At 46.6% G+C, this 25,324-nt stretch overlaps 2 protein-coding genes across 4 annotated transcripts; one reads left to right on the top strand and one right to left on the bottom strand.

The window, feature by feature from the left end:
• Nucleotides 1-222: 222 nt before the first annotated feature.
• ZDHHC9 (zinc finger DHHC-type palmitoyltransferase 9) lies at nt 223-15,584 on the top strand. 3 transcript variants are annotated; one of them, XM_032227871.1, is made up of 10 exons: nt 223-632; nt 2,975-3,240; nt 9,917-10,077; nt 10,216-10,374; nt 11,502-11,639; nt 11,823-11,871; nt 12,068-12,170; nt 13,151-13,254; nt 13,805-13,967; nt 14,514-15,584. In XM_032227871.1, the coding sequence occupies exons 2-10, from the start codon at nt 3,074-3,076 to the stop codon at nt 14,640-14,642; spliced, it is 1,173 nt and encodes a 390-aa protein (XP_032083762.1). In that variant the 5' UTR covers nt 223-632; nt 2,975-3,073; the 3' UTR covers nt 14,643-15,584. The 3 variants fall into 3 exon arrangements, with proteins under 3 accessions (XP_032083762.1, XP_032083763.1, XP_032083764.1); XM_032227872.1 differs by having other exon boundaries at nt 629-716; XM_032227873.1 differs by lacking the exon at nt 223-632 and adding an exon at nt 2,436-2,510.
• A 2,536-nt stretch (nt 15,585-18,120) lies between these two features.
• On the bottom strand, nt 18,121-24,791 carry SASH3 (SAM and SH3 domain containing 3). The gene is made up of 4 exons (XM_032227085.1): nt 24,369-24,791; nt 22,362-22,568; nt 20,351-20,501; nt 18,121-19,267 (listed from the first exon to the last, which is right to left on the bottom strand). The coding sequence occupies exons 1-4, from the start codon at nt 24,456-24,458 to the stop codon at nt 19,080-19,082; spliced, it is 636 nt and encodes a 211-aa protein (XP_032082976.1). The 5' UTR covers nt 24,459-24,791; the 3' UTR covers nt 18,121-19,079.
• Between the last annotated feature and the right edge of the window lie 533 nt (nt 24,792-25,324).

Below are 25,324 nucleotides of genomic sequence, written 5' to 3'. Positions count from 1 at the left end.
TGAACTATAGGAATTCAACGTCGGCCCCGCCCATCCGCTTCGATTAGTTGACGCGAGAGAAAAAAAATCGTTTCAGCTCTTAGCCCCGCCCACTAGACGGCTCGCCCCGCCGCTCTTCCCAAATGACGGCCCGCCCGACCAATAAAAAGGCTGCCTTCGGGGCCAAGCGGGCGGGTTCGAGTCTCCACACAACATTAGAGTCTGCCTGAGGGGACGAAGTCCGCCTCTTTTTTTTCCCCTTTCTTTTTTTTGGGGTTTTACATTAAATCCTGCTCCCGTTTGTAGAACGAGCCGCCTCGTGGGTCTCCGGGAGAGTCCCCGAGTCGGGCGGTGCCTCTTTCTTCCCTCGCCCACTCTCCGACCGAGCGGCGAAGAAGCCAGCCGAAGAAAAACAGCCTCGCCCTCTTTCCTCTCCCCCTCCCGCTCCGCCCGGTTGCTTTACTTCAGCGCGAGTGACGGGCGGCTGGGCCAATCGCAGTGCCCAACTGAGGCAGGAGGCGGTGCGGAGGCGCGGCTGGGCCAATTAGCAGCTAGTCTCTGTCACCCTCCCCTCAGAATCGCGCCGCGGCAGTAGCTGGAAGGCCTCGGCCGGAGCTGGCCTCGGTCTCAGCCCCGGCAACGCCGAGCGGCAGGTGAGAGCAACGCCGGTCGTGGTGGGAAGCCGAGCAGAGGCGGCGCTCCCGTCTGTGACCTTTCACGGATGGCTGTCTGTCTGGGTGGGTTGTGCGGTGCAGAGACCCTCCTCAGACCCCTCCGGCCTCGCTGTCTCGGCCGCCCGGGGGTGTGGCTGCCCGGCCGCACGTGGGGTGCGGCGCCCGACAGGCCTCCCTTCCTTTGCCAGACAGCCCCCCCTCGTCGGGAGACCGAGGGCGCTCTTTCCTCCGCGCACGTGGGAATGCCCAGACGCGTGTCGAGGTCGGGTTGGTTCCTCAGTGGCGGGGTGAGGGTGGGGGGCTTGGGATGCCCACGAAAATCTCTGTGGGTCTTTGCTGTTATTGTGGGGCTGGGTCCGGGGAGGAGGAGGAGGGGGTCGAGGCCCTGCCTTTGTCTGCCGGGGACGCTTGTGGGAACGTAGAGAGAGAGAGAGAGAGAGAGAGAGAGAGAGAGAGAGAGAGAGAGAGAAGCTGGGACTCGCGTGGCTGCATCCTGCAGAAAGAGGCAACCTTGGAGGAAGAGACGTCGCTCCTCAATCGTAAAGAAAGAAACGGACGCCAATAAAGAAGGAAAGAGGCTGAATGGCGGGGGGGCCGTGTTTATGCCACGCCTGGCATTTGCTTTTGCGGGGAAGGAAGGAGGCCAGCATGGATGGACGCGCGTGGATCAAGACCCTTGCTTCCCTCCCCAAAGCAAGCGAACAAAAGAACCCCTCCTCCATCCTCCTGCTGTTGAAAACTAAAGAATGAGATAGATAGACAGATAGAATGAGAGATAGATAGAATGAGATAGATAGATGGATAGATAGATAGAATGAGAGAGAGAGAGATACCATAGGTAGATTATACATGTAGGAAGAGTTTTAACCCATGACAAAGAGGATGGGGAGAGAAAAAAACTCCAGCGGTTAAGCTGAAAAAAGTAAATATGATTTGGCAAGAATAAAAGGAATGAGAAGAACCACATATCATCTTGAGCTCCTTGGAGAAAAATCAGCATAGCTTATTCAGAGCTGAAGAACTGTTTCTGAAATTTTCCCAAAGGCAGGATTCAAGGATCTTTCAGAGATGGTTCTTCAGCTCTGAAGAAGCTATGCTGATTTTTCTCCCAGGAGCTCAGGATGCTGTGTGGTGGTTCTTCCCATTCCTTTTATTCTTGCAAAATCATAGAAGGCGGATTAGACAAAAAGCTGTTCGTATATATTAAAAAGTTGAGTCCGTAGTCTTTATTTTGCTTTTTTCATCTTAACCGGTGGAGTATTTTTCTCTTCCCATGCTCTTTGTCATGGGCTAAAAAACCCCTCGAAGGGTTGCTGAGCCTTAAAAAATAAAAGTGAATCTCGGGTGCTTGCTGTTGAACAGAGCCAAGTTATTTTGAGCCTCAATTCTGAATTTGAGTGGGTCTGTTGATGGCTTCTTCATCAAGCCCATCCCCAGTTTTATTTGTTCAGGATCCTAGTTGGGGAGTCGGGAGGCTGTGGGTGGTGAAGACTTTGCAAAACCAAAGCTGGAAAAAAAGAGAAGGGTTTGGGGTGTTTTTTGTTTTGGGTTTTTTTTTTTGGTAAATGCTTTATTCTCATTGTCTGTGTGGCTTAAAAGCAAGTAGGCGAAAAGGTGGGGCGGAAAGAGACAGGAGGGAGGGTTGATTATTAACCATTCTGGAACCGGATTTAGTAAGGAAGCAGATGGGTTCAGTCATTGGGTAACTTTGGAGTGAAGTACTAAGGCCAGTGTACGAAGGTCTGGGTTTGGTCCAAAGGCTTTGTGCTAGACTCAAATACTCTGTGTGATGCAGGGTGTTAACTTTGTGATGAGTGCCTAGAAATCCATGCAGCATTTTGCGGTTACAAATGGAATGTAAGTGATGAAATATTATTTTGACTGGATTGGGCTTTACCCCCTGTAGCACAGACTGATATGTCAGGAGGAGGAAAACAAGCCACACAAAACGCTACTGTGGTTCTTAGGCTCTCTTGTTTATCCTCTGAATCAGAGCAAAGGTTTGCCAGGAATGCAGTGAGGTCCAAGTAAATTTGGATTGTTTTAAACTAGCTTTGTTTGCCAGAGGATGTCATGATCGATTACCCAATACTGGACCGAGCAGGTTTCTTTCATACCAAGGATCACGGCACGTATTCTTTCCTTCTTTGTCAGGCACTTGTCTTGCTTAATGAAATTGTACTGTGACTAAAGCTTTAAATGTAGGATGTGGGTGTGCCAGAAAGGGTTGGCTTCCAATAATAACAGCTTGGACCAATTTCCTAATCTTAAGTGCCTCCTGAGGAGTTGCGTTGACCTTTCCTCATTGCTTACTTTTCCAGGGGCTGAGGCTGGATTGCTGAGGATGGTATGTGCTTCCCGGTGGCCGGAGTGGAGACAGGCCATTACCGAGTTACCCCACCTTCAGTGAAGGTGCAGCCATGTCTGTCCTGATAGCAAGAAAGAAAGTGACGCGGAAATGGGAGAAGCTGCCAGGAAGGAATACATTCTGTTGCGATGGGCGCATTATGATGGCCCGTCAGAAAGGCATCTTCTATTTGACACTCTTCCTCATTGTGGGGACGTGCGCTCTCTTCTTTGCTTTTGAGTAAGTTCATCATGATTGGCCTGCTTGCTTGCATGTTTTATTCACAAGACTGGAATTCATTAACAGCCCACATTCTTATAGATCTAAGTGCTGCTTGAGCAAGGTCCCGAATATTATCTGGGATGCTGCACTTGCTCTTCACAATCTGTTTTCCTTGTTGCCTTCTAGGAGGAGACTTTGTGATATCCAAAGGAGAACATCTAGATTCAATCACATATTTGTTCCATAGAGCATCAACCCTGTGAATTCTCAAATTTCTTCTTTCCACTATGTATTCAAAATGGATAGTGATTAACGTGTGTGTGCACACACACATATGTGAACATACATACGTATGTATATGTATAAACCGTGTGTGTGTGATGTATGCGTATGGGTAGATGATATGTACTTTCTGTTCACTAATTGTTTGTTTTGACCTTGCACTTCCCCTCCCCTGTGGTTGTAAGCCGCCCTGAGTCCCCTCAGGGAAAAGGGCGGCATATAAATCCCAATAAACCTAAACCTAAACCTAACCTCTTGTGAGAGCAGGCAACAGAATTTCATTTTTAATGTGTGCCAGTGTGTTCACAATAAAAAATGACAAGATTATCTTATAGTTGCTGTAGCACAGGACTGTCAAACTCCCAGTCCATGGGCTGGATACGTCACGTGCTGACCATGCCTACGCCCGGTTTAGCGAAGGGGGAAAAAGTCCCAATATGTCATGTGACACCATCCGTGACAGTGTGAGTTTGACACCTCTGCTCTAGCATGCTACAGCCCATTGGGCTTCTTGCGGAGGTGGATATGCTTCTTTTTGTCTTGATCGCTTTGGATGAAAGCGACAGAGTTGTCTGTTTTCTCCCTTCCCACACCAGTACATTCTTCAAAAAGAAGTTGGTCAAAGCAGAACATACTAACAATCAATCTCATTTATTTTGAAAAAGGCTTTGCTAAACGATGTCAAGAACTTATCTTTTGAAAGATGCTTTCATTCTTGTGGTTTCTTATTTAAAAGAGCTAAATCAAATGAAGGAATTTAATACGGTAACGTTTAATGCCTTGTAAAAAGTGAAGAAAATTCTTGGATCCTTTCCTAGTACGGAATACCATGTCAGATTTCAAAGATATTTGAATAGTAGAGATTGGATGCACTTGTTCAAGAGATGTGATTTCTATTGTGGATTGGGGAGGATTACTGATCAGAAGGTCCTCTTTCTCAGAATATGGTCCACCTTTGGGAATATTCTGATAGGAATGGAGTATGAACTTAGGAAATGGCATAATAAAAAGAGGTTGTGTTCTGCCAATAATGTTTGTAGCATAATTTGCGGGAATCTTTTTGGAACTGCTTTGTTGTGAGGCCAGTACGCTAATGTGAGTTTATCTGAAATGTATGCACTTGCCTCATTTCTCAGATTCATAACTTGGTCAGTTGGCCAAAGGAAGACTCATTTCTATAAAAGGATGTGGTTTAATGCATATTATATAAAAACAAACGTGTAGGGGTCAGTTTTTTGCAGATGAAGGCAAATTCTAGTTTTGTTATACTGGTAGACTGCTGTCTTCATTGGCTCGTAATTATCTTTTTGGAACCAAATCTGTTACAAAGGAATGTGAACACCAGAGGAAACCGGCATGTGTGGCCCCATCCCCCATATCTCTCCCCTTTGGAGCTACAGTATCTAATGAGTACCTTTTCCCATGTTTTCCGTTAAAGCTGTGAGCATATCTGAAATCCACAGCTGCAGTTGTGGTTAGTAGAAACAGGTCCTTTCAGTAGTATCTTCTCCTACAGCCTCTGTTTTGGAGCGGTTGGTTAGAGTTCTACCAAAAGAATTTGTTAAAAGTCTACATGCTTTTAAAAGAAGATTTACTTCTAGTATTTATTCTTGCCATGCCTATTTTCACCTGTTGCTTTGGACTAATCATTTTTGATTTGTTCATTTTTAACATTTATATAGATACAGACTTTGCCACTAGATCTCCTGGCATTCTGTAATAAGATAGCTTGTTGAACATGAAGAGGACTTATGGAAGCATAGCATCCTTTATGGTCCTCTGGGTGCTTTGTGTATACATCCAAGGCCAATCTTATATATCTTGATTCTGGCATTGTCTGCCTCCATCTCCTGTAGTGACACTGCATCACTCTTACCAATCTTGGCTACCTCCATTTGTAATGGGTTCCTTAGGGTTTTATGACTGTTGCATTCATGAAGATAATAGAGTGATGGATCAGTCTTGCTACACAAATGATTATATGTTGGCACTCATGTCTTTCAACTCAGTTTGATGAGCATTCAAGCATTGCTGGCGAGAGGGGGGCAGACCGGTCGGAGTCTGCTTCTCATCCTTGAAAATTAAATGGCATTTGGCCACTTACTTTAATTTTTCTTGTTAACTTATAATTTAGAATAGAATAGAGCTGGAAAGGACATCTTCTAGTCCAGCCCCTGATCAAGCAGGAGAACCTATACCATCTCAGAGAAGTGACTTCCTGTCTCTTCTTAAAAACTTCCAGTGATAGAGCACCTATGATTTCTGAAAGCAAGCTGTTCCACTGGTTAATTGTCCTCACTGTTAGGAAGTTTCTTCTTAATTTCAGGTTGCTTCTCTCCTTACTTAATTTTCAACCATTATTTCTTGTCCTGCCCTCTGATCCTTTGGAGAATAATTTGACCCACTCTTCTTTGTGGCAGCCTCTCAAATACTTAAATACTGCTATCATGTCACCCTTAATTATTATTTTCTTTAGACTAGGCAGACCCAAAGCCTGCAGCCGTTCTTCATTTGGTGTAGTCTCCAGGCCTTTGATTATCTTAGTTGCTCTTCTCCGAACTTTTTCCAAAATCTCAACATCTTTTAAGTAGTGTGGTGACTTAAATTGGTTGCAGTGTTCCAGGTGTAGTCTTACTTTGCTCCAAATTCTTCCCTGTTTAGCCCTGCGATGGGATGGCTGTGTCCAAAAAGATCTGGGAGGGGGGGAGGTCCTTTTGGAGACTCCTACTTGCATCAGAGCTGGCAATTACAGCCAGGAAGGTCATATTCAGGAACAAAGATGCATGAGTTGTGGCCTCCTTTGGATCAGGAGATTACTAACTCAAGGCCTTGTCATGTTGCATTTGGATTATTGCAATTTACTCTTTATGGGACTGTCCTTGAAGGCCATTGGGAAACTTTAATTGTATGCCTACTAACTTGTCAACACCAATTTTGTGGGAGGTGCACTCGTTATCAGAAGCCTCTTGGGTGCAACTCAAGGTGCTTGATGATCACTTACCAAAGCCCCACATGGCTCAGGTTGCTGCTATTTTGGGTAGCATCTGACCCAAAGTACAGTCTTCCCACCCAGTTCCCAAGATAGAAAGATGTTATGGGTGAGGGAGGATCACCAGGACAAATTAAAGTTATGGGGGGAGGAAGTAGGGAACCTGTTTTTATTTGGGAAAGCAGCCAAAATTGCTTTTTCCATGGGTCTTTTGGGCTAGAAGGCAATACTCAACTTATGAAAGGAGTATTCTGTAGCTTAAGTGCTACGTGATGAGTTGCAATTTGTTGATTTTATTATTTGTCTTTTATGATGGTTGATACGTTTGTAACTTGTGAGTTGTCAAGTGTCCTAGGAGGAGAAGGGATATCTTAATCAAACAAATGCTGTTGTATTAATTGAACAATGTTAAGTGGGAAGCAGAGAGTATCCTGCCTCGGAGAAGATTTCAGAAACAGTTCTTCAGCTCTGAATAAGTTATGCTGATTTTTCTCCAAGGAGCTCAGGATGATATGTGGTTCTTCTCATTCCTTTTATTCTTGCCAAATCATAGAAGGTGGAATAGACAAAAGGAGCTGTTCATACCTAAGCAACCTTCAGATACCCAGATTCGAGAATTGTGGCATTATGCATAGAACCCGAGTCTCTGTACCACTTTCTGATATTAGTCCCTGTACTGTATTGGTATTTTCCTGGAGTAATATCTTTCGAAACTGCTCTCCCACCTTGAGTAAACATGGCAAATAACAAAACTGTCATAGTATTGTATAGTAAGCTGTTCCCAGGTTAGAGAATGTGACAAAACAGTGAATGTGTAGAACTGTTAAATATTTAATATCGTTCACTGAGAAATCTAGGAGAAATATTACCCCAGGATGCACTTTGGCATGAATCAGCAATAATACAAAGTGGGAAGTATAGTGCCCAGAGGTCTTGTCCAGCACTTTATATGTAGCTGCCTGATTGATGATACAAAATATTAGAAATAAATAGCTACACCCGATATGTGAAAGTTTATGTTTGAAAACTGAGGAGGATGTGTCTTAAGCATTAAAAGACAATAGAGAAGATTGCTGTATGTGAACTTTTAGAAAGGTTAATTCAATCATATCAATTTCATCAATTTTGATGAAAGTGAAAGTTGGAAAACTTCATGTTATTAGTTCAGTGTGAATCTTCAATCTGTTCTCCCCTCTTGAAGTTTGCAAGAAGAAATTAGACAGGTAAAGACCACGATGTTATAACCACCTGCGATGCTGGGGAAGTGTTTCTAAATAAAAAAAGAGAACTTTGAATTTTTTAATAGTTTTGTTTGTATTTCTTAATGTTTCAATAAGATCCTGGCATTCTCCCCTTTAAGCAGAAATGAGAACAAGGTGAAAAAGGACATGGTGAAGGGTATCATTGAGGACTATTGTATAAGTTCAGAGCCAAAGTACATAGCAACTTAATGTTGATTTTGTTATGCATGTTTAGCCTGAGAGACAAGGTTAATTGGCTGATTGTGTCACTTCCAAACAAAACACTCGTTTTGCTTCTGATTCACATGGAACTTTGAAAGAAAGAACCAGAATGTTTTGCATTTGAAGCTTGCTTCCAGAAGTGTTGAAAGCTATAGGAGGATTATTTTAAGAAATCACTGTGATTCATCTTAGGCAATTATTTAAGCGGTGGGGTCTCTTACCCTAGCAATATTTTTGACTTTTGGAGTTGGTTCAGGTTTTTTTTTAATTATTAAAAAAAGCAGATGTTATCAAAATGTTTGTGCTGTGAATAAGTTTATCTAAGTCATGTAAACTGATTTCCATGAATGCTTAAATGTTGTTTACGTTTCAATATACTTCCTGCCTTCCCTTTTAGATCAACCAGATTAAAAATGTTGGCATGGAACACTATTTTTGGCGATGTGCTTTTTCTTCAAGGGGCAGGGCTGTCAATTTGATACAAAAATAAATGTGTTCCTTCGGGTACAAACATTTTCATTGTGTCATGTATGTGTTTATGACGGAAGACCCAAAATAGGAGAGATAGATGGGGAGGATGATCCATTTGGGATCCCTCTAAACCGGACCCCCGTGCAGTTAAAATATATAAAACTAGACAACCTGTTGCTCATTGCCATTGTTTCAGTGAATATCCATTTGAGATACACATGGTTGAAAACGTTTTGCCACCGTCGTGCATCATTTCACCCAGTTAAAGGTTACAGCCATGAAAGTTTTAGTAGTACATAAGCTAATCCACGAGCCAGCAATTCTTGCTCTCGTTATTCCACTTATTCTCCGCTCTTGATATTTAAAGTGCCGGACATTTTAACTCATTAAGGATGTCTTGATTGTTTTGCTTGAAATATGAGATCAACTGCCCTAGACGAGCACAATTTCCGTGTGAGCTTTTCCTCAATCATCATTCTTTCTTTTCAAAAAGTCATTTTGCAAAACAGGCACATGATTGTTTGAAACCAACTCCCTAAAAACAAGTGCCAACCTAGAGTGTCAATAAATGCCACAGGAGGAAGCCAGAAATCAGTGTTGGTCCTTATACAAATATGATTTTGTTCTAAGCTTGCACAGCTGAGACAGTTCTAAGAGCTTTCAGCAAATGTGGGATTGACGTCCCAAAGGTGCTTTTTTCAGGAGGCAACTGGACTTTGGGGGAGTTTTCTTTTGAAGACATTTCACTTCTCATCCAAGAGGCTTCTTCAACTCTGACAGGATAGCTGGGAAAATGGAAGGATTTATATTCCTTGCAGAGAGGGGGTCACTAGCATCCCTTTAGAATCAGGGTCCTTGAGGCACTTGGAGGTTTATCGGCGTCCTCAGGGTCACCTGAGTGAGCGGTGCTTCTGGTTCCTGTAGCCTGCAATTTTTTCCTCTGGAAATCCGTTCCTACTCCCACACCATTCAAAGGATGTTCATCCCAAATTATATAGTTAAAAAGTTGGTAGAGATTCCTAGTCATCCAGGTCATGGCTGTCGGAAAGGTGCTTTTTTCAGGAGGCAACTGGACTTTCTTGTTTTTCTTTGAAGGCGTTTCACTTCTCATTTGAGCAGCTCTGACAGGATGGTGGGGAATGGAAGGATTTATACTCCTTGCAGACAGCTGGCAGTCTGCAGCCTTTTAGATGAGAAGCGGAATGTCTTCAAAAGGAAAAAAACAAGAAAGTCTAGCTACTTGGGACAAGGTAGATGACTGAGAATCTCTACAGATCCTGCGATGGACGAGTATTGTTTTTAGAAAAGGGGTTCTTGAAATACTAACTGCTTCAACAAGTCCCTTCTACGGCCTCTAGTGAAAGAGTTTGAGATCTACAGTGCTCCGGATTCTTGCCTGGACCCCCTTTTAAGAACCTTCCTAAGTCTTCACAGGAACCGACCATCTTTATGTGTTATTTCAGTGACCTGAATTTTTTTCCTATTCCAGGTGCCGGTACCTTGCTATCCACCTCTCCCCAGCCATCCCCGTCTTTGCTGTAATCCTCTTTTTGTTTGCAATGGCAACCCTGTTGCGGACAAGCTTCAGTGACCCAGGAGTCATTCCACGGGCCCTACCTGATGAGGCAGCTTTCATTGAAATGGAAATAGGTACGTGGGGTGCCGATTGGCAAAACCAGCCAGCCAGAGGATGTAGACTGCCTCTCCCCCCTCCCTTCCCCCCCCCCCCTGGTTTCGCCCGGAGAGATGGGCAAAGGTCAGGCAGTGAACGCCCTGCTTTCATTTCAGAAGCAACCAATGGAACGGTGCCTCCCGGCCAGCGGCCACCTCCACGTATTAAGAACTTCCAGATCAATAACCAGATCGTGAAGCTGAAGTATTGCTACACCTGCAAGATCTTCCGTCCACCCCGGGCCTCACACTGCAGTATTTGCGACAACTGTGTAGGTGAGTGACGGAGGCTGGGATCCAGTCCCTTCGGGGCTGAGAAAATGCACCTATGTTTTCCCGATGGTCCCTCAGCAAGCTGCTATCTGCTGCTCTGCAGAATTCAAGACGTTCTAAGACAGCAACTAAGGGACATGGGGGCTCAGGGGCTGAGACATTGAACTTGTCGATTAGAAAGATCGGTGGTTCGGCGGTTCAAATCCCTAGCGCCGGATAATGGGATGAGCTCCCGTTACTTGTCCCAGCTTCTGCCAACCTAGCAGTTCAAAAGCATGTAAAAATGCAAGTAGAAAAACAAGGACCACCTTTGGTGGGAAGGCAACAGCGTTTCGTGCACCTTTGGCGTTTAGTTATGCTGGCCACATGACCACGGAGACGTCTTCAGACAGTGCTGGCTCTTTGGCTTTGAAACAGAGATGATCACTGCCCCCTAGCACATATGTGCGAGGGGAATCTTTACCTTTAAGGCAGTAAGTGTTCCCTTTTGCTATTGATTGAAGGAAAAACAAAATTGAGGACCTGGCAACTCCACTTACTGGATGCCTACAGACGCCAGTCTTCAAACCTCTCTTTAAGTGTAAGTTCTAGACTTTCAGTGAAACAAAAGCAGAGTTTTGAAGTTAGTAATTTTGTTGCCACGCAAGCCTCCACACAAGTCTCTGCGGTGATACACAGCTTCCTTATAATAAGAGGATGAGAATACCTGAACGCAAGTAAGCCCATCAGACCTTGTGTTCTGCTACTGTTTTCAGGTTCAGTTAAACTAGACCTCCCACATTGCTTCTGGCTCCATCGGCATTCCCCCACATAGTCCAACGTTAGGTTTACTTTACCATACACATAAAAATTCGGCAAGCCTCTTTTCCTGTAGGCTGCTGGGTATTTCACACTATCACGGAGATGCGCTTCTTAAAAACAAAGCGAGCTTTGAAGGCAGAAGTTGCCCATTTGACAATCCTCCTCCCACCTTGAAAGCGAGAGCATGAATCCGTTCCATAGTTAGCTGGAAGGATTGTAGCGTGGGCTTGGTATGAGAGTGAAACTTGACAACATGCTGGCCGAAGTTTCCATGACAGTAGCGAAGAGAAAAGCAGGAAAAGCTTCTCTGTTTTGTGTTTTTTTTACAGAGCGCTTTGATCATCATTGCCCCTGGGTAGGAAACTGTGTGGGAAAGAGGAACTACCGTTATTTCTACCTCTTCATCCTTTCGCTGTCGCTCCTCACCATCTACATCTTCTCCTTCAACATTGTCTATGTGGCCCTGAGTGAGTAGGGCTTGTAGTCAGGGGAGGAGGGAACTGGACCAAAAAGCTTTGGACAGACATTTTGGAAAGGAAGGAAGGAAGGAAGGAAGAAAAGGGGGGGGTGAGGACGGGGGAAAAAAAGCCTTCAATCTTTGTGTGATTAATCATTGTGGATTAAATACATTGTGTTTTCCTTCTATGCAGAATCCCTGAAGATCGGCTTTTTGAGTACGCTGAAAGAAACTCCAGGGACATATCTTTTCTGCTGATTGATTGATCAGTAGCCGTTTTTAAGTTGGCCAGAGAGAAATAGGAGAGAAATCATTCCGTCCTGCTCTCTCCAGGGGAGGGGAGGATGGCGGGGGGGGGGGGGGGGATGTGGTAGGGATAGCATTTGGAGAAGTTAATGATTCTGTAAGGAGTTTGTGTTCCTTAACTGAGCGTTCCACGGCTCTGGAGGTTTTGATTTGCTTTTTCACTCTTTGGTCTGTGGTGGGCCTCACTGGATTCCACACGTTCCTGGTAGCCTTGAACCAGACAACGAATGAAGATGTAAGTACTTCCAAAGACACATTCTCTCTCTCTCTCTCTCTCTCTCTCTCTCTCTCTCTCTCTCTCTCTCCCTCTCCCCTCTCCCCTCTCCCCTCTCCCCTCTCTCCTTTTCTCCTTCCCTTTCTCCCTCTCCCTTTTACTCCCTCTCTCCCTCCCTCTTCTCCTCTTCTCCCTCTCCCCCATCTCTTCTCTCTCTCCCTCTCTTTTCTCTCTCCCTCTCTTTCTCCCCCTCTCCCTCTCTTTCTCCCCCTCTCCCTCTCTTTCTCCCCCTCTCCCCATTTTCTCTCCTCTTTCTCCCCCTCTCCCCATTTCTTTCTCTCCTCTTTCTCCCCCTCTCCCCATTTCTTTCTTTCTCTCTCTCTCTCTCACGCACACGCGCGCACACGTAATCTCTGTGAGAATGTTCTTTTTTTGGAAACATTTATTAGAGCTATTTTCATAGACGTCTGCCCTTGCTCTAAACAGGCGTGACTAAGTTTCTTGAAAGAATATCCATTCTCCTTTGAATGGATTGGAGCCACTGGAATACCCTTCCAAGGAACACAATAAGCTTCCTTCCAAACATGTCGGGTTTTTTTTAAAAAAAGGAAATCTTCATTTACTGAAGTAAAGACTATAAATGCACTTCCATCTTCTCTCCCTTTGCTTCAATTTGCAGTCTTTCTCGAATCCTCAAGCAGAATAGTGCCTTCCTATTCATCTGGGCCGTTTTTTTTCTTTTCATTTGCAAGCAGTAAAGAGCCTTTGACTGGTGTATCAGACTCTGGGGGAGGAAAACTCTTCTGTGGATGAGGAAGGCATCTCATTAGGGCAAAGTAATTAGAAAAACAGCAGGTGCCAAGAGTTCCAGGAGAGATCAGTTGGAAGAAGCCGGAGGAACTTGAAAGATGCTTTTTCATTTGGGATCTGGATGTACATCGTCATGTAGATCGATGCTAACATTGGTTCTGGATTTTGGGAGACTGCTCTTGTTCTTTCAGATTAAAGGCTCCTGGACAGGGAAGAACCGTGTGCAGAATCCCTACAGCCACGGCAACATTGTGAAGAACTGCTGCGAAGTTCTGTGTGGTCCTTTGCCTCCCAGGTGATGCTTCCATCTCTGTGTTGTTCCCTGTGTATCAAAGGGTGCAGCAGTTGTGGCGGAGAGGGGTTTGAGGGAAGGGCCCCTTCCCGCGGGTTTAAGTACAAGATAGAATGTAGCTGTTGAGGGGTCCTTGGTGCTCTCTGAGTCACGAGGTTTCATTACCCAAACTGAGTAACGTTCATCAATACTGGAGATCAGTGGATTGGCACTGATGATGTTACCTAGTTTGGGCCATGAAATGTCTGCAAAAAAACCACCAAGCAGCAACAGCAGCAGCAGCAGCAGCAGTAGACCCCCTCCTCCTCCTCCTCTCCTCAAATCCCTCTCCCTTCTAAGCACTGATGCTGTTACCTAGTTTCGTTCATGAAACGTCTGCAAGGAAACCACCAAGCTCATAGAAGCACCCAGGACCCCTCTTTTTTCAACTTCTGATTTACACATATTCTCCTTTATTGGCAATTTAGCTGTTCTCATCTCTATAAGCATCCCACCCACCCCCCACCCCCACTCAAAAGTCTATTTTCCCTGATCATCCGCTTCTGCTTTATAGCGTGCTGGATAGACGGGGCATCTTGCTTCAAGAGAGTGCTGTCTCAGGGAGCGGAGCTGGGCCTGAGCCCAGAACGCAAGGAGAGAGAAGCGCAAAGGAATGCAGTGCCCAGGAAGCCGGTGGCGGCCCCGAGGGCGGCAGTGCCTTCCCAGAGCAAAGCCTGGTAAGTGTGGAAAGCACAGGTGCACTTAGGGTGAAAATTATCTCCTGCCAGGCTTGGCACCAGCACAGTTTTCTAGTAGCCCAGAGGGAAGTTACTGGGGTGGATGGATTTCCAGAAACGATTTCTATTCTAGGACTGCCACGGTGGTGCAGTGGTTAGAGTGCAGTACTGCAGGCTACTTCTGCTGCCTGCAATGTGGCAGTTCAACTCTCACCAGGCTCAAGGTTGACTCAGCCTTCCATCCTTCCGAGGTGGGTAAAATGAGCACCCAGATTCTTGGGGGCCATAGGCTGACCCTGTAAAGCCCTTAGAGAGGGCTTTACAAGCACTGTAAAATGGTATATAAGTCTAAGCGCTATTGCTATAGTGGGCAAGACACTAAGCCACATTTAATAAGTCACAGGATTTCTATAATGGGCAAGATACTAAGCCGCATCTCTTAACGTGTCTCCAAAGGTGCATAAGATTGATAGTTTTGCTTTCAAGGAGCCGTTTGCGAGGACTCTGCTGTGAATTGCCCCCCCCCCTTCTTTTCTTCCTCCCCAGCTCCCTGGGCCAACAGACAAGGTGCCCCAGGAAGCCACAAAGCCACCCGTTGTTGCTGCTGCTGCTGCAAAAGAAGAAGAACCATCATCACCTGTTCAGACACCCGATCCTGCGCAGATGACACCTTAGCCTCCAAGATGGACCCAAGAGTGCTTTTTACTTGGCTGCCTCTTGTGAAGCTGCAGCGTGAGCAAGGACGGGAACAGCTGGCTGGACAGCATGTTGTTCCTTAGGCGGTTTGTTTCGCCAGCGGTCGTTGAACAGTGCCCACAAACTGACAGTTGCCAATGCTCCCTTTTCTCACAAGAGGCTGGGCACTCGCTGCTGCTGCTGCTTGACGGACTCTTCCTCCGTCGGCAGTCTCTAGCCCAATGAAGGGAGTGCCTCTCTGGCCACCAGCCCTGGAAGACAGAATAATGTGCTGGGAAGAAAGGCGGAACCTGGTGATCGTGATCTGTGCCATCTCTCTCCTTGTGACTGCAGTATTGTGTGTTTGACTGGTCCCGTTTGCCAATGGAGTCGGGCTGGATCCACAGAAGCCTGCCCCCCCCCCTGCCAAGTTCAGAAATCGCAGCCTTCCTTAAACATTCCTGACTAAACAGTGCCAATTGGCAGCTCGAGGTCCCAAATAGTTCCTAAATTGTACACCCTGCCAGGGGACCACGAGGTCCTTTTGTCTGCCCCCTCCCCCTCCCCCCAACGTCTGTTCAGGTATTGGAATCTGTGGTGCAGTATCAACCTTCCCTTTCCCCCCTCCCTTTTCCCCTCCTCCCTTTTCGATTGGTTCTGATCTTCTTCTATTTCCTGGAAAGGGTAGAGCCTTCCTTCTCACTAGCAGTTCCCGAAGGGCTGCTGGGGAAACGGGGTCACAAGGGCAGCGTTAAAATGCTCTGGAAGCAGAGGAGCCGGTGTTGTGTGGGTAGAATGTTTATCGCTGTACAGGTGGACCAGGTAAGGCTCTCGGTCTGTGACTTCCGTACAGTCCCATGATGTCTGTGCTCTTAAAGCTCTTTTGATCCAGGGCTGGAAGCTGCTTTGGGAAATACCTGACTAAATTATGACTTGAGTCCAGATGCTTGTGTGTTATTCAGTCCTCTCTCTGCGTTGAGAATCCCATCTGTTGGGGAAGCCATCCTGTACTCTGAATTTGGATGGGGTGGGCAACTCTGCCCATAGAACCATATTGTGAAGCTGTAGTATCCTATACGCTTCTGTGGTGATTGTGCCAGTCGGATGGGAAAACAGAGGTAAATGTTTTGAAGGCTGTATATTTTATGGCCTGCCAGCAGAGCTGGCAGAAGATTCGGACAGTGAGGAGGTTGGGGAGGAACATGGGCCAGTCCTGGAGTCTGGGGAAGGCTCTGATGAGGGCTCTGTGGCAGAAGCAGAGAGGGGGCCAGAGCCATATGCCAGTTATCAGCTGCCTTCAGAGTCGGACAGCACTGAGGCAGACAAACAACTGGAGCCTGTTCCCAGTGTGCGCAGGTGCAGAGCTGCCATACAAAGGGAACACCTAAAGAACGGGTTGACTTTGGAGTAAGGCCACAAGTGGACGATGAAGGTCCCCTCCCAGAGGAAATAAAAGAGCTAAAGGGGAGTGGAGTTTGCAGGAGATAATTAGTTCGCTTCATTGGTCCGTGACTCTCCGAGGCTCCTTGCCAAGTTCTGCAGATCTCGGCCTGTCAGCTCTCCAAGCCAGATAAGGTCTGTGACCATAAATCCTTCCTTGAAAGACTTGGCTGGATGTGAATGAGCAGAATTCACAGTCAATTAATACAAAGGGGTTTTTGTCGGGACCGGGAATTTGCTTCATGCTCTTGGGAAACCTCGGTCAGAACAGTATATCTCCTTGGTGATGGAAAATTAATGTTCGGTTGAGAGAGAAAGCCAACTGAGAGTCATTTCCTCTGGAGTTTATTCCCACAAAAGAATGTTTGGGGAATGATTTTTTTTTTTTAAAGCCTGTTCTCCGAGTACAGTACAGGTAGTCCTCTTAATTACGACCATAATTGAGTCCAGAATTTATGCTGCTATGAAACATTCATTTGCGTTTGCCCCATTTTATGACTTTCCACAGTTATTAAGGGAATCGTTGCATTTGTTAAATTAGTAACCCGGTTGTTAAGTGAATCCGGCTTCCCCAGTGACTTTGCTTGTCAAAAAAAGTCGTAAAAGGGGATCACGTGACCCCGGGACACTGACCGTCATAAGTATGAGCCACCTGCCCAGCCTCTGAATTTTGAACTCCTGACCATGGAGATGCTGGTGACAGGTGTGAAAAACTGTCAGAAGTCACTTTTTTCAGTGCCGCTGTAACTTTGAACAGTCACTAACTGAACTGTTGTAAATCGAGGACTACCTGTAACTACCTTCTCTAGAGCGGGAAGCAAAGAAGGCCTGAATCTTTGAAACCTACTTCCCCGGAATGTCTCCGGAGGTTCTCCATCATCTAGGTCTTGCTTGTCCCAAAGGGGCTTTTTCAAAAGGCAACTGGGCTTCCTTGTTTTTCCTTTGAAGACGTTTCGCTTCAGAAGAACCGAAGAAGCCTCTTGGACGAGAAGTGAAATGTCTTCAAGGAAAGTCCAGTTGCCTTTTGAAAAAGCCCCTTTGGGATAATTCCCAGGAAGAAACCTGGTTTACATCTGTAGAGAATCCCGGGGGGGAAAAACCCCGTATCTCGAAAAACGTCTGGGAAGAGAATTTTGCAGTGATTCAATCTCTCACATTCCTGCTCGCCTTGGGACAATCGATCATTGGGCTCCAGAGCCGTCGGGGTTGGAGGCCGGCAAGGCCTCCCTGGCGCTTTTTGGGATAATACACTATCTGCCCTCCCCACCTGGCTCTCAATGCATCAGAGAAATAGAAGCGGTTTTTCCACAATGCCTGCTGTGATTGACAGTCGAAAGAAAACACAACTCTTTTTCCAGTGTGTATCTGTCCGTCCTTGTGTCAAGAGCAGAAAAGGCTGCTGGTGTTTTTTCCCCCCCTTGCTGCTGAAAGAAATCACCTGCTCGGTTTTAAGATGAGGTTTTTCATGTTATCTCAGGGAGTGGGCGAATGCTAGCTACCCAGTATGTCCATCTGTGGTTTCAATGAAGGTTTTGGAAGGTGTGTTTTAAGTTTTGTTCTGTGGCCTCAAACGGCCCCTACTGCTCACCTCCATTCTGCAGCCAGGCCTGGCCACTCCTGCTTATGTGCAAGATTCAGAATTTCCCGCAGTTGCTTCTTTTTGTAGAGTGCACCCCTTTTGATATAACCAACGAAGCTGTGCTAAGCAGACCAGCCCTGGGCGCGGAGCGGAAAAGCAGGCAACGGATGTCTCCCTTTTGCTGCCAGTTTTCAAGATCAGGCCTGCTTCACTTCACGTTCCCTGTTCTGCAAAACCTGTCTTTTGAGATCTTCCACCCTTTTTTGGATGAAGCCTCGGGGAATAAGCTACCTAGTTGTGCTTCATAATAGAGTCCTGGTTCTATTCTTTCTTTCTTTCTTTCTTTCTTTCTTTCTTTCTTTCTTTCTTTCTTTCTTTCTTTCTTTCTTTCTTTCTCTCTCTCTCTCTTTCTCTTTTCCTTCCTTCCTTCCTCTTTCTCTCCCTCCCTTCTCTCCCTCCCTCCCCCTCCCTCTCTCCCCCCCCTCCCTCCCTCCCTCCCTTGGAATATTTTACCTTTTAATTTTTCTAAAAACAACACAGACATACAGGTCACAACTACACTCCAGAGGGGAAAAATGTGCTTTATTTGAAAAATCGGTACCGGGGAATAGTGCTTGCCATGTCATAGAGTAAGCCAGTTTAGAAATTGCACCTACCTGTTCTTCATTAGAATCTTGTTCTAAAAACTACAAAACCCCCAGCTTTTTACAATAAAGTAGACCTATTGGAAACGAAATAGAACAGAGTACCTCCCCCCCCCATGCTCTTCCCAACTACAGCTACAAGAGTGAAGACCCTCTTCTCAGTGAGGGGAGGATGGAAGAAGCCCCAATCCCATTCAGAAGTTCTTTGTGGCGGTATTTGGATTGCGCAGAGCTGGGGGGGGGGGGGGCGCAAGCAAACACTATTTGCACCCAAAGAGAAGACTGGGCACATGGAGGCAGAGGCGAGTTTGATGGACTGCTTTGGCCTAGAGGTGGAGCTCTCGCCTCACAATCCGGAGTTTGTGAGTTCAATCCTCCGTAGAGGCAGATGTAGGGTCTCCTGCTGGGGCAGGGGGTTTGACTAGATGACCTGCAAGGTCCCTTGCAACGGTGTTAATCTGATAAAACCTCTGCTTCTTAGGAAGTCTCAGCGTAGCATCTCCTCACCGCAGGCCAAACTCTGAAAAGAGGCACCTCTTGCATGCAAGAGTCCGGCAACAGAGTCTTTGCTGCAGTCCTCTGAGCACTTTGGATCTGAGCCTTCTCCTTATTTATCAGCCAGGGCTTGGAGCTGTATTCCTACTCAGCCGAAAGAGTTATCTTTGCAGGGGGAGGGATGGAGGCGTGTTGTTCCTGGAAGAACAGCTGGTGCTTGCCAGCCAGCCAGCCAGCCAACCGGGGCTCAGGATGCAGAGAGAGCAGGCTTCCTCCATCTCAGCTCGAACTGGTCAGAGAGTGGGATGGCAGCCCCTCCTCAAGCTTCACGTCGTCTTCCCGCCCACTGTCCAGAGTCTCCGCCCCTTCAAAACAGCCGGAATCACGGGGAATGTCTTCTTTGAGCTCTCCGGGAAAGAGCTGGCCCTCCGAGGTGCTGCCTCCTTCCTCTTCAGTCTCACTGCTTGCTGTGTGAGGAGAGAGAAGCCAGCTGTTAAAGAAGAGTTGGACAGTGCCAAAAGTGGCCCTGGGAAGGGAAGAAGGATGGTCTGGCCTCATTTATTTCTTGGGTCGTCGTGGGTGCTTAAGGGACTGGAATGGCAGGGGTTGGACTAGCTGACCTCCAAGGTTCCTTCCAACTCTGTTAATCTGTACCTGTATCTCCTGCTTGAGCAGAGGGTCAGAATAGAATAACAGAGTAGAAAGGGACCTTGGAGGTCTTCTAGTCCAACCCCCCTGCTTAGGCAGGAAACCCTACACCGCTTCAGACAACTGGTTACCCAACCTCTCCTTAAAAACCTCCAGTGTTGGAGCATTCACAACTTCTGGAGGCAAATTGTTCCACTGATTAATTGCTCTTAAGTTGCTTCTCCTTGATTAGTTTCCACCCATTGCTTCTTGTCCTGCCCTTTGGACTAGCTGACCTCCAAGGTCCCTTCCAACTCTATTAATCTGTACCTGTATCTCCTGCTTGAGCAGAGGGTGAGGATAGAATAACAGTTGAAAAGGACCTTGGAGGTCTTCTAGTCCAACCCCCCTCCTTAGGCAGGAAACCCTACACCGCTTCAGACAACTGGTTACCCAACCTCTCCTTAAAAACCTCCAGTGTTGGAGCATTCACAACTTCTGGAGGCAAGTTGTTCCACTGATTAATTGCTCTTAAGTTGCTTCTCCTTGATTAGTTTCCACCCATTGCTTCTTGTCCTGCCCTTTGGATTAGAAGACCTCCCTTCCAGCTTGATTTTGATTGATTGATTGGGTGAGAAACAGACGTTTCTGTAACCTGCCTTGTGATGAGCAGGAGCTCATGGTAAATATCAGGACCACCAAACTGGGTGGCTTCCCTCTACAGAGCCATGTTTACATGTTAATAAAGGTAAAGGTTCCCCTTGCACATATGTGCTAGTCGTTCCCGACTCTAGGGGGCGATGCTCATCTCTGTTTCAAAGCTGAAGAGCCAGCGCTGCCTGAAGACGTCTCTGTGGGCGTGGCCAGCATGACAATGGAGGAAGGACGAAAGGAAGCTCTTTTGGAAGGCAAAGGGCACTTACTGTCATAATCCAGCAGGAGATCGGCTGCCGTAAGCAGTTTGGTGCGATGCTGTGGGTCAGTGATGTTCAATTCATTCAGGTGGTTCTCTTGCAGTTCCTTGAAGTCCTCCACGGTCTGGTAACCATTTAGTAACAGTGTAGAGGTGTGCTCCTAATTGGGGAGGGGGAAGAGACACAGGTCCGTTGTAATACTTGGAAGAGATTACCGGAGGGGTGGGTGGTGAGTGGGATTTGTTATACCTGTCCCTGTAATAGCAATAGCCCCTAGACCTATATCCACTCCACAGTCTTCTTTGCAGCCCTCTCTGAGCGGTTTACAGAGCTTGCCTCTTGCCCCCCCCCCCCCAACAATCTGGCTCCTCATTTTACCCACCTGAGAAAGATGGAAGGCTGAGTCAAACTTGAGCCGGTTAGGATTGAACTGCTGGCAGTGAGCAGAATTATCCTGCAATACACCATTCCAACCACAAGGAAGGCGGGAGGGATAGCAATAGCACTTAGACTTCTATATTGCTCCATAGGGGAATGAGGATTTTGCAATAGCCTTCCCCCTGGAGTGGGGTGGGAATGGAGTTTTTGCAGTATCCTTCCCCTGCCACACCCACCAAGCCACGGCCACAGAACCGGCAGTAAAAAAAATTTGAATTTCACCACTGGTCCAAACCTCTGCGGCACAGCCGCTCCTTCAGTTCCCTTTTAATATTACACGAGATGTTCGGAGAATGGACCAATGCCATTTCCTGTTTATAAAGTATTGTCCTGGCCAGGCACGCTATCAGAGTGTTGGAGGTGATGAGTAGCACTTCTCTGATTCATACGAGGCAGGAGAATTGCTGGAAACTTACTCACCCAGGTCAAACCCAGGTCAAACCCAGGACCCATTTAGTTCTGCTGATTGTATGTATTGGCCTTGGCTACCCTGGTCCTTAGCAGCTGGCCAAGACCATGGCCATCATCCTCTAGTCCTTGCTGGGGGAGAATGACCATACACCCTGACTTCTCAACGGGATCTTCACCAAGAGAGGTCAGGAATTAGAAACACCTGCATCCATGCAGTATACTACTCCCTAATTAGAACCTAATTAGAACAATTAGGTTCTATAAGTATGCCTAGTTTAATGAGAAGGACTAGGGGAGACATGATAGCAGTGTTCCAATATCTCAGGGGTTGCCCAAAAGAAGTCAAGCTATTCTCCAAAGCACCTGAGGGCAGGACAAGAAGCAATGGGTGGAAACTAATCAAGGAGAGAAGCAACTTAGAACTAAGGAGACATTTCCTGACAGTGAGAACAATTACTCAGTGGAACAACTTGCCTCCAGAAGTTGTGAGTGCTCCAACACTGGAGGTTTTTAAGAACAGACTGGACAGCCATTTGTCTGCAATGGTATAGGGCTTTCTGCTTGAATAGGGGGTTGATCTAGAAGACCTCCAAGGTCTGTTCCAACTCTGTTGTTCTAATTAGAACAATTATGTTCTATGGGTATGTCTAGTTGAATGAAAAGAAGGACTAGGGGAGACATAGCAGTGTTCCAATATCTTGGGAGTTACCCCAAAGAAGAGGGAGTCAAGCTATTCTTCAGAGCACCTGAGGGCAGGACAAGAAGCAATGGGTGGAAACTAATCAAGGAGAAAAGCAACTTAGGAGAAATTTCCTGACACAGAGAACAATTAATCAGTGGAACAACTTGCCTCCAGAAGTTGTGAATGCTCCATCATTGGAGGCTTTTAAGAAGAGATTGGACAACCGTGTGTCTGAAAAAGGTATAGGGTTTCCTGCTTGTGCAGGAGGTTGGCGTAGAAGACCTCGAATGTCCCTTCCTGCTCTATTATTCTGTTGATGCTATTCATTTCCCCCACCACAACCACCCTCTGAAGTGGGTTGGGGCTGAGAAACAGACTTGCCCAAAATTACCCAACTGGCTTTCCTTTCTAAGGGGGGACTAGGCATCCTACTGAGTCATTCCACCCCCTTTTCCTGTTAGTGCTTCATTGGCAGGGCAACGTTCCCACCTCAAGGTTCATCCGTTGCAACAGCTCCTGCAAGGTTTTGGGTTTTGGCCTTTTGCTTCTGTGCCGCGAACAGGTCTTTGTAGCCGGAACAATCTCTTCAGGGATGATGCTGACGTAGATAAATTTGAAGGAGCCCACTTTGTCGTTCAGGAGGCCGGTCCAGGTGCCGACGGGAGGTTTTGCAATGATGTGGATGATGTCCCCTTTCTGTGCCAAATGCCATATCGTTAAAAACGTCTTGTCAACCAGATCCTGATAGGTCTCTGGTTGAACAATTCATCACAATTATGCTTCATTCTGCATGTCACAATGGTCTAGGTTTGCACAACACGTTATGCCCTAAAGCTGTGGTTTACAAGCTTGATTCATGCAGCGCAGGAAACCCAAATCAAAACACGCGTCGGGTTCCTATGACGCTTATTCCTAAGAAAACAAAAGCTGCACATTTCCAAAAGGCATATTGTGTCACAATGTTGACTTCTGGGGAACGGTAGCGAACATCAAAGAGGGTAGCAACTAACCTAATCGTCCGATAGCTACTGTATTGTACAAGGTATAGGGATTAATGGGCTCTGCACAGATTTTCTTAATAAAATCAGAGCAATGTTTTATTGAATGGGGGTCCAACCTTGGCATCTTTAAGACCTTTGGAGTTAAATTCCCCAGCCAGCTATGCTCAGAAATCTGAAGCCCACAAGTCTTAAAAGTTGCCAAGGCTGGACAGCCTGGTTTTATAGGAAGCGAAATTAAATCACTCAGGCAACCACCAAAAATGCTTATCAAGCCACAATATTCTAAGTCAGAGGTTTCCAGCCTCTGGGCTGCAGTCCACTATCGGGTCGTGACCTATTTGCAACCGGAGCCGCATGAGTGGCAAGATGCATGTGCGCACACAGTTCGACTCATGCAGGCGTCGGGCCAGTGCGCGCACACACAATGGGTTGTTTCTTGACTGTAGGATCCAGACCCTTCCCACTCTCTCGGCCTTCCGGAAAGCCACTAAAACCTGGCTGTTCTGGCAGGCCTGGGGCTGTTGACCCCAAAATATGGCCCAGCCCCATTTAGAACAGAGTGTATGGTGTGCTGTTTTTAAATCTATCTTTTCTTTCCCTGTATTTTATTTTTGACTTACTTCTGTACTGTAAGCCGCCCGGAGTCCTACGGGATTGGGCGGCATATAAATGTTATTAAACTTGCAAACTTGCACCCTTCCTGGGTGGAATCTTTCTGTCATTTTCTCCTGCTGCTTTTGTTCTTTTTCTTTGCCACCGAAAATGAATTTGGGGAGAAGGATTACCTGCTCTATCTTTTCCACTTATGGCAGGGGTGTCAAACTCAAGGGCCCGGGGGTCAGATCCAGCCCGCAGGGTGCTTAGATCTGGCCCAGGGAGCTGCTCTGGAAACAGCAAAGGAGAGCCCCGCAGTGCCTCTGCTAGCCAAAATGGAGCTCAGGAGCGCTGTGGGCGGTGCTGTCGAGCTCAGTTTTCCCTGGAAGAGGGTTGCAGGAGGCCATCGCAGCCGAAACGGGAGCCCGTTTACACTGGCTAGCCACACTCACCTCCGCCATGCCCGCCCAGCCACCTGAGGTCAAACACAGCTCTATAGCAATAGCAATAGCAGTTAGACTTATATACCGCTTCATAGGGCTTTCAGCCCTCTCTAAGCGGTTTACAGAGTCAGCATATTGCCCCCAACAACAATCCGGGTCCTCATTTTACCCACCTCGGAAGGATGAAAGGCTGAGTCAACCTTGAGCCGGTGAGATTTGAACAGCCGAACTGCAGCTAACAGTCAGCTGAAGTGGCCTGCAGCGCTGCACTCTAACCACTGCGCCACCTCGGCTCTGATGCGGCCCTCAATGAGATTGAGTTTGATACCCCTGACCTACGGCATTGGAACTTTGAGCAATACTTTGCCTTGGACTCTGATTTAATTTTGGATGCTCTTTGGATCCCTGACAGTGGCATTAGGGACACTCTTGCAAAACTTCCTATTGACAGCACCCACCTGAAGCTTCAGAGAGTCCTTATCGTAGGGGCTGGGAATAAAATCCGTGTGGACCTTGGCCTTTCCACAGAAGGGTCCATCATATGGCATAGAGATGGTCTCTTCCTTGCTGCTTACGGTGGGACTGAACAATTCCCTTTCTAGAAGGGGACGAGAGCCAGGAGAAAGAAATGTTAGCCGACTCAATGGCAGCCTGGAGACAGTTTCATTCAAGTAGTTCTCGACTTATAACAGTTTTTTTTATCAAAGTTACAATGTCGCCGAAAAGAGTGACTTGTCACCATTTTTCACACATCATTGCAGAATGACCCCCACGGTGACATAATCAAAATTCGGACAGTTGGCAACTGGCTCACATTGATGATGATTGCAGGATCTCCGGATCGTGTGATCTGCTTTTGTGACCGAGCAAAGTCAATGGGGAAGCCAGATTCACTTAACAACCACGTTACTAACTTAACAACAGCAATGATTCACTTAACAATTGCAAGAAAGGTTGTAAAATGGAGCAAAACTCACTTAAACATCTCGCTTAGCGACATACGTTTTGGGCTCAATTGTGGTCGTAAGTCAAGGACTATCTGCACTGAGTTCGACTTAGGGTGAGTTTCTCCACCCTACGAACCCCCAGAATCATTGCTCTGCACATGTAGTTCTAGGTTTTGTTAAGTAATATTTGCACTTAATTCTATATTGGGAATGTATCTGCTGAACAAAACTCTGCATTGGTGACAGGAAGGGCATCTGGCCAGAAAACACTCAGCTCCATTCTGTTGCCCAGACTCCACCCCGCGTGGGATTATGGGGTTGTTAAAAGATGATTCTATAGTAGATAGACCCTATCTCTGGAATATTATACAGTATCAGGTCCTGGACACAGTAAACCAGAAGAGGTTTAGGAAAGGCCTATCAGAGACCAGAAGCTGAATCTCCTGAAGACAAGGAGAGAAGAGGGA

This window comes from Thamnophis elegans, chromosome 12 (assembly GCF_009769535.1).
Source record: "Thamnophis elegans isolate rThaEle1 chromosome 12, rThaEle1.pri, whole genome shotgun sequence".
In the NCBI taxonomy this organism is placed as follows: domain Eukaryota; kingdom Metazoa; phylum Chordata; class Lepidosauria; order Squamata; family Colubridae; genus Thamnophis; species Thamnophis elegans.
This window is presented reverse-complemented; position numbering and strand designations above follow the sequence as displayed.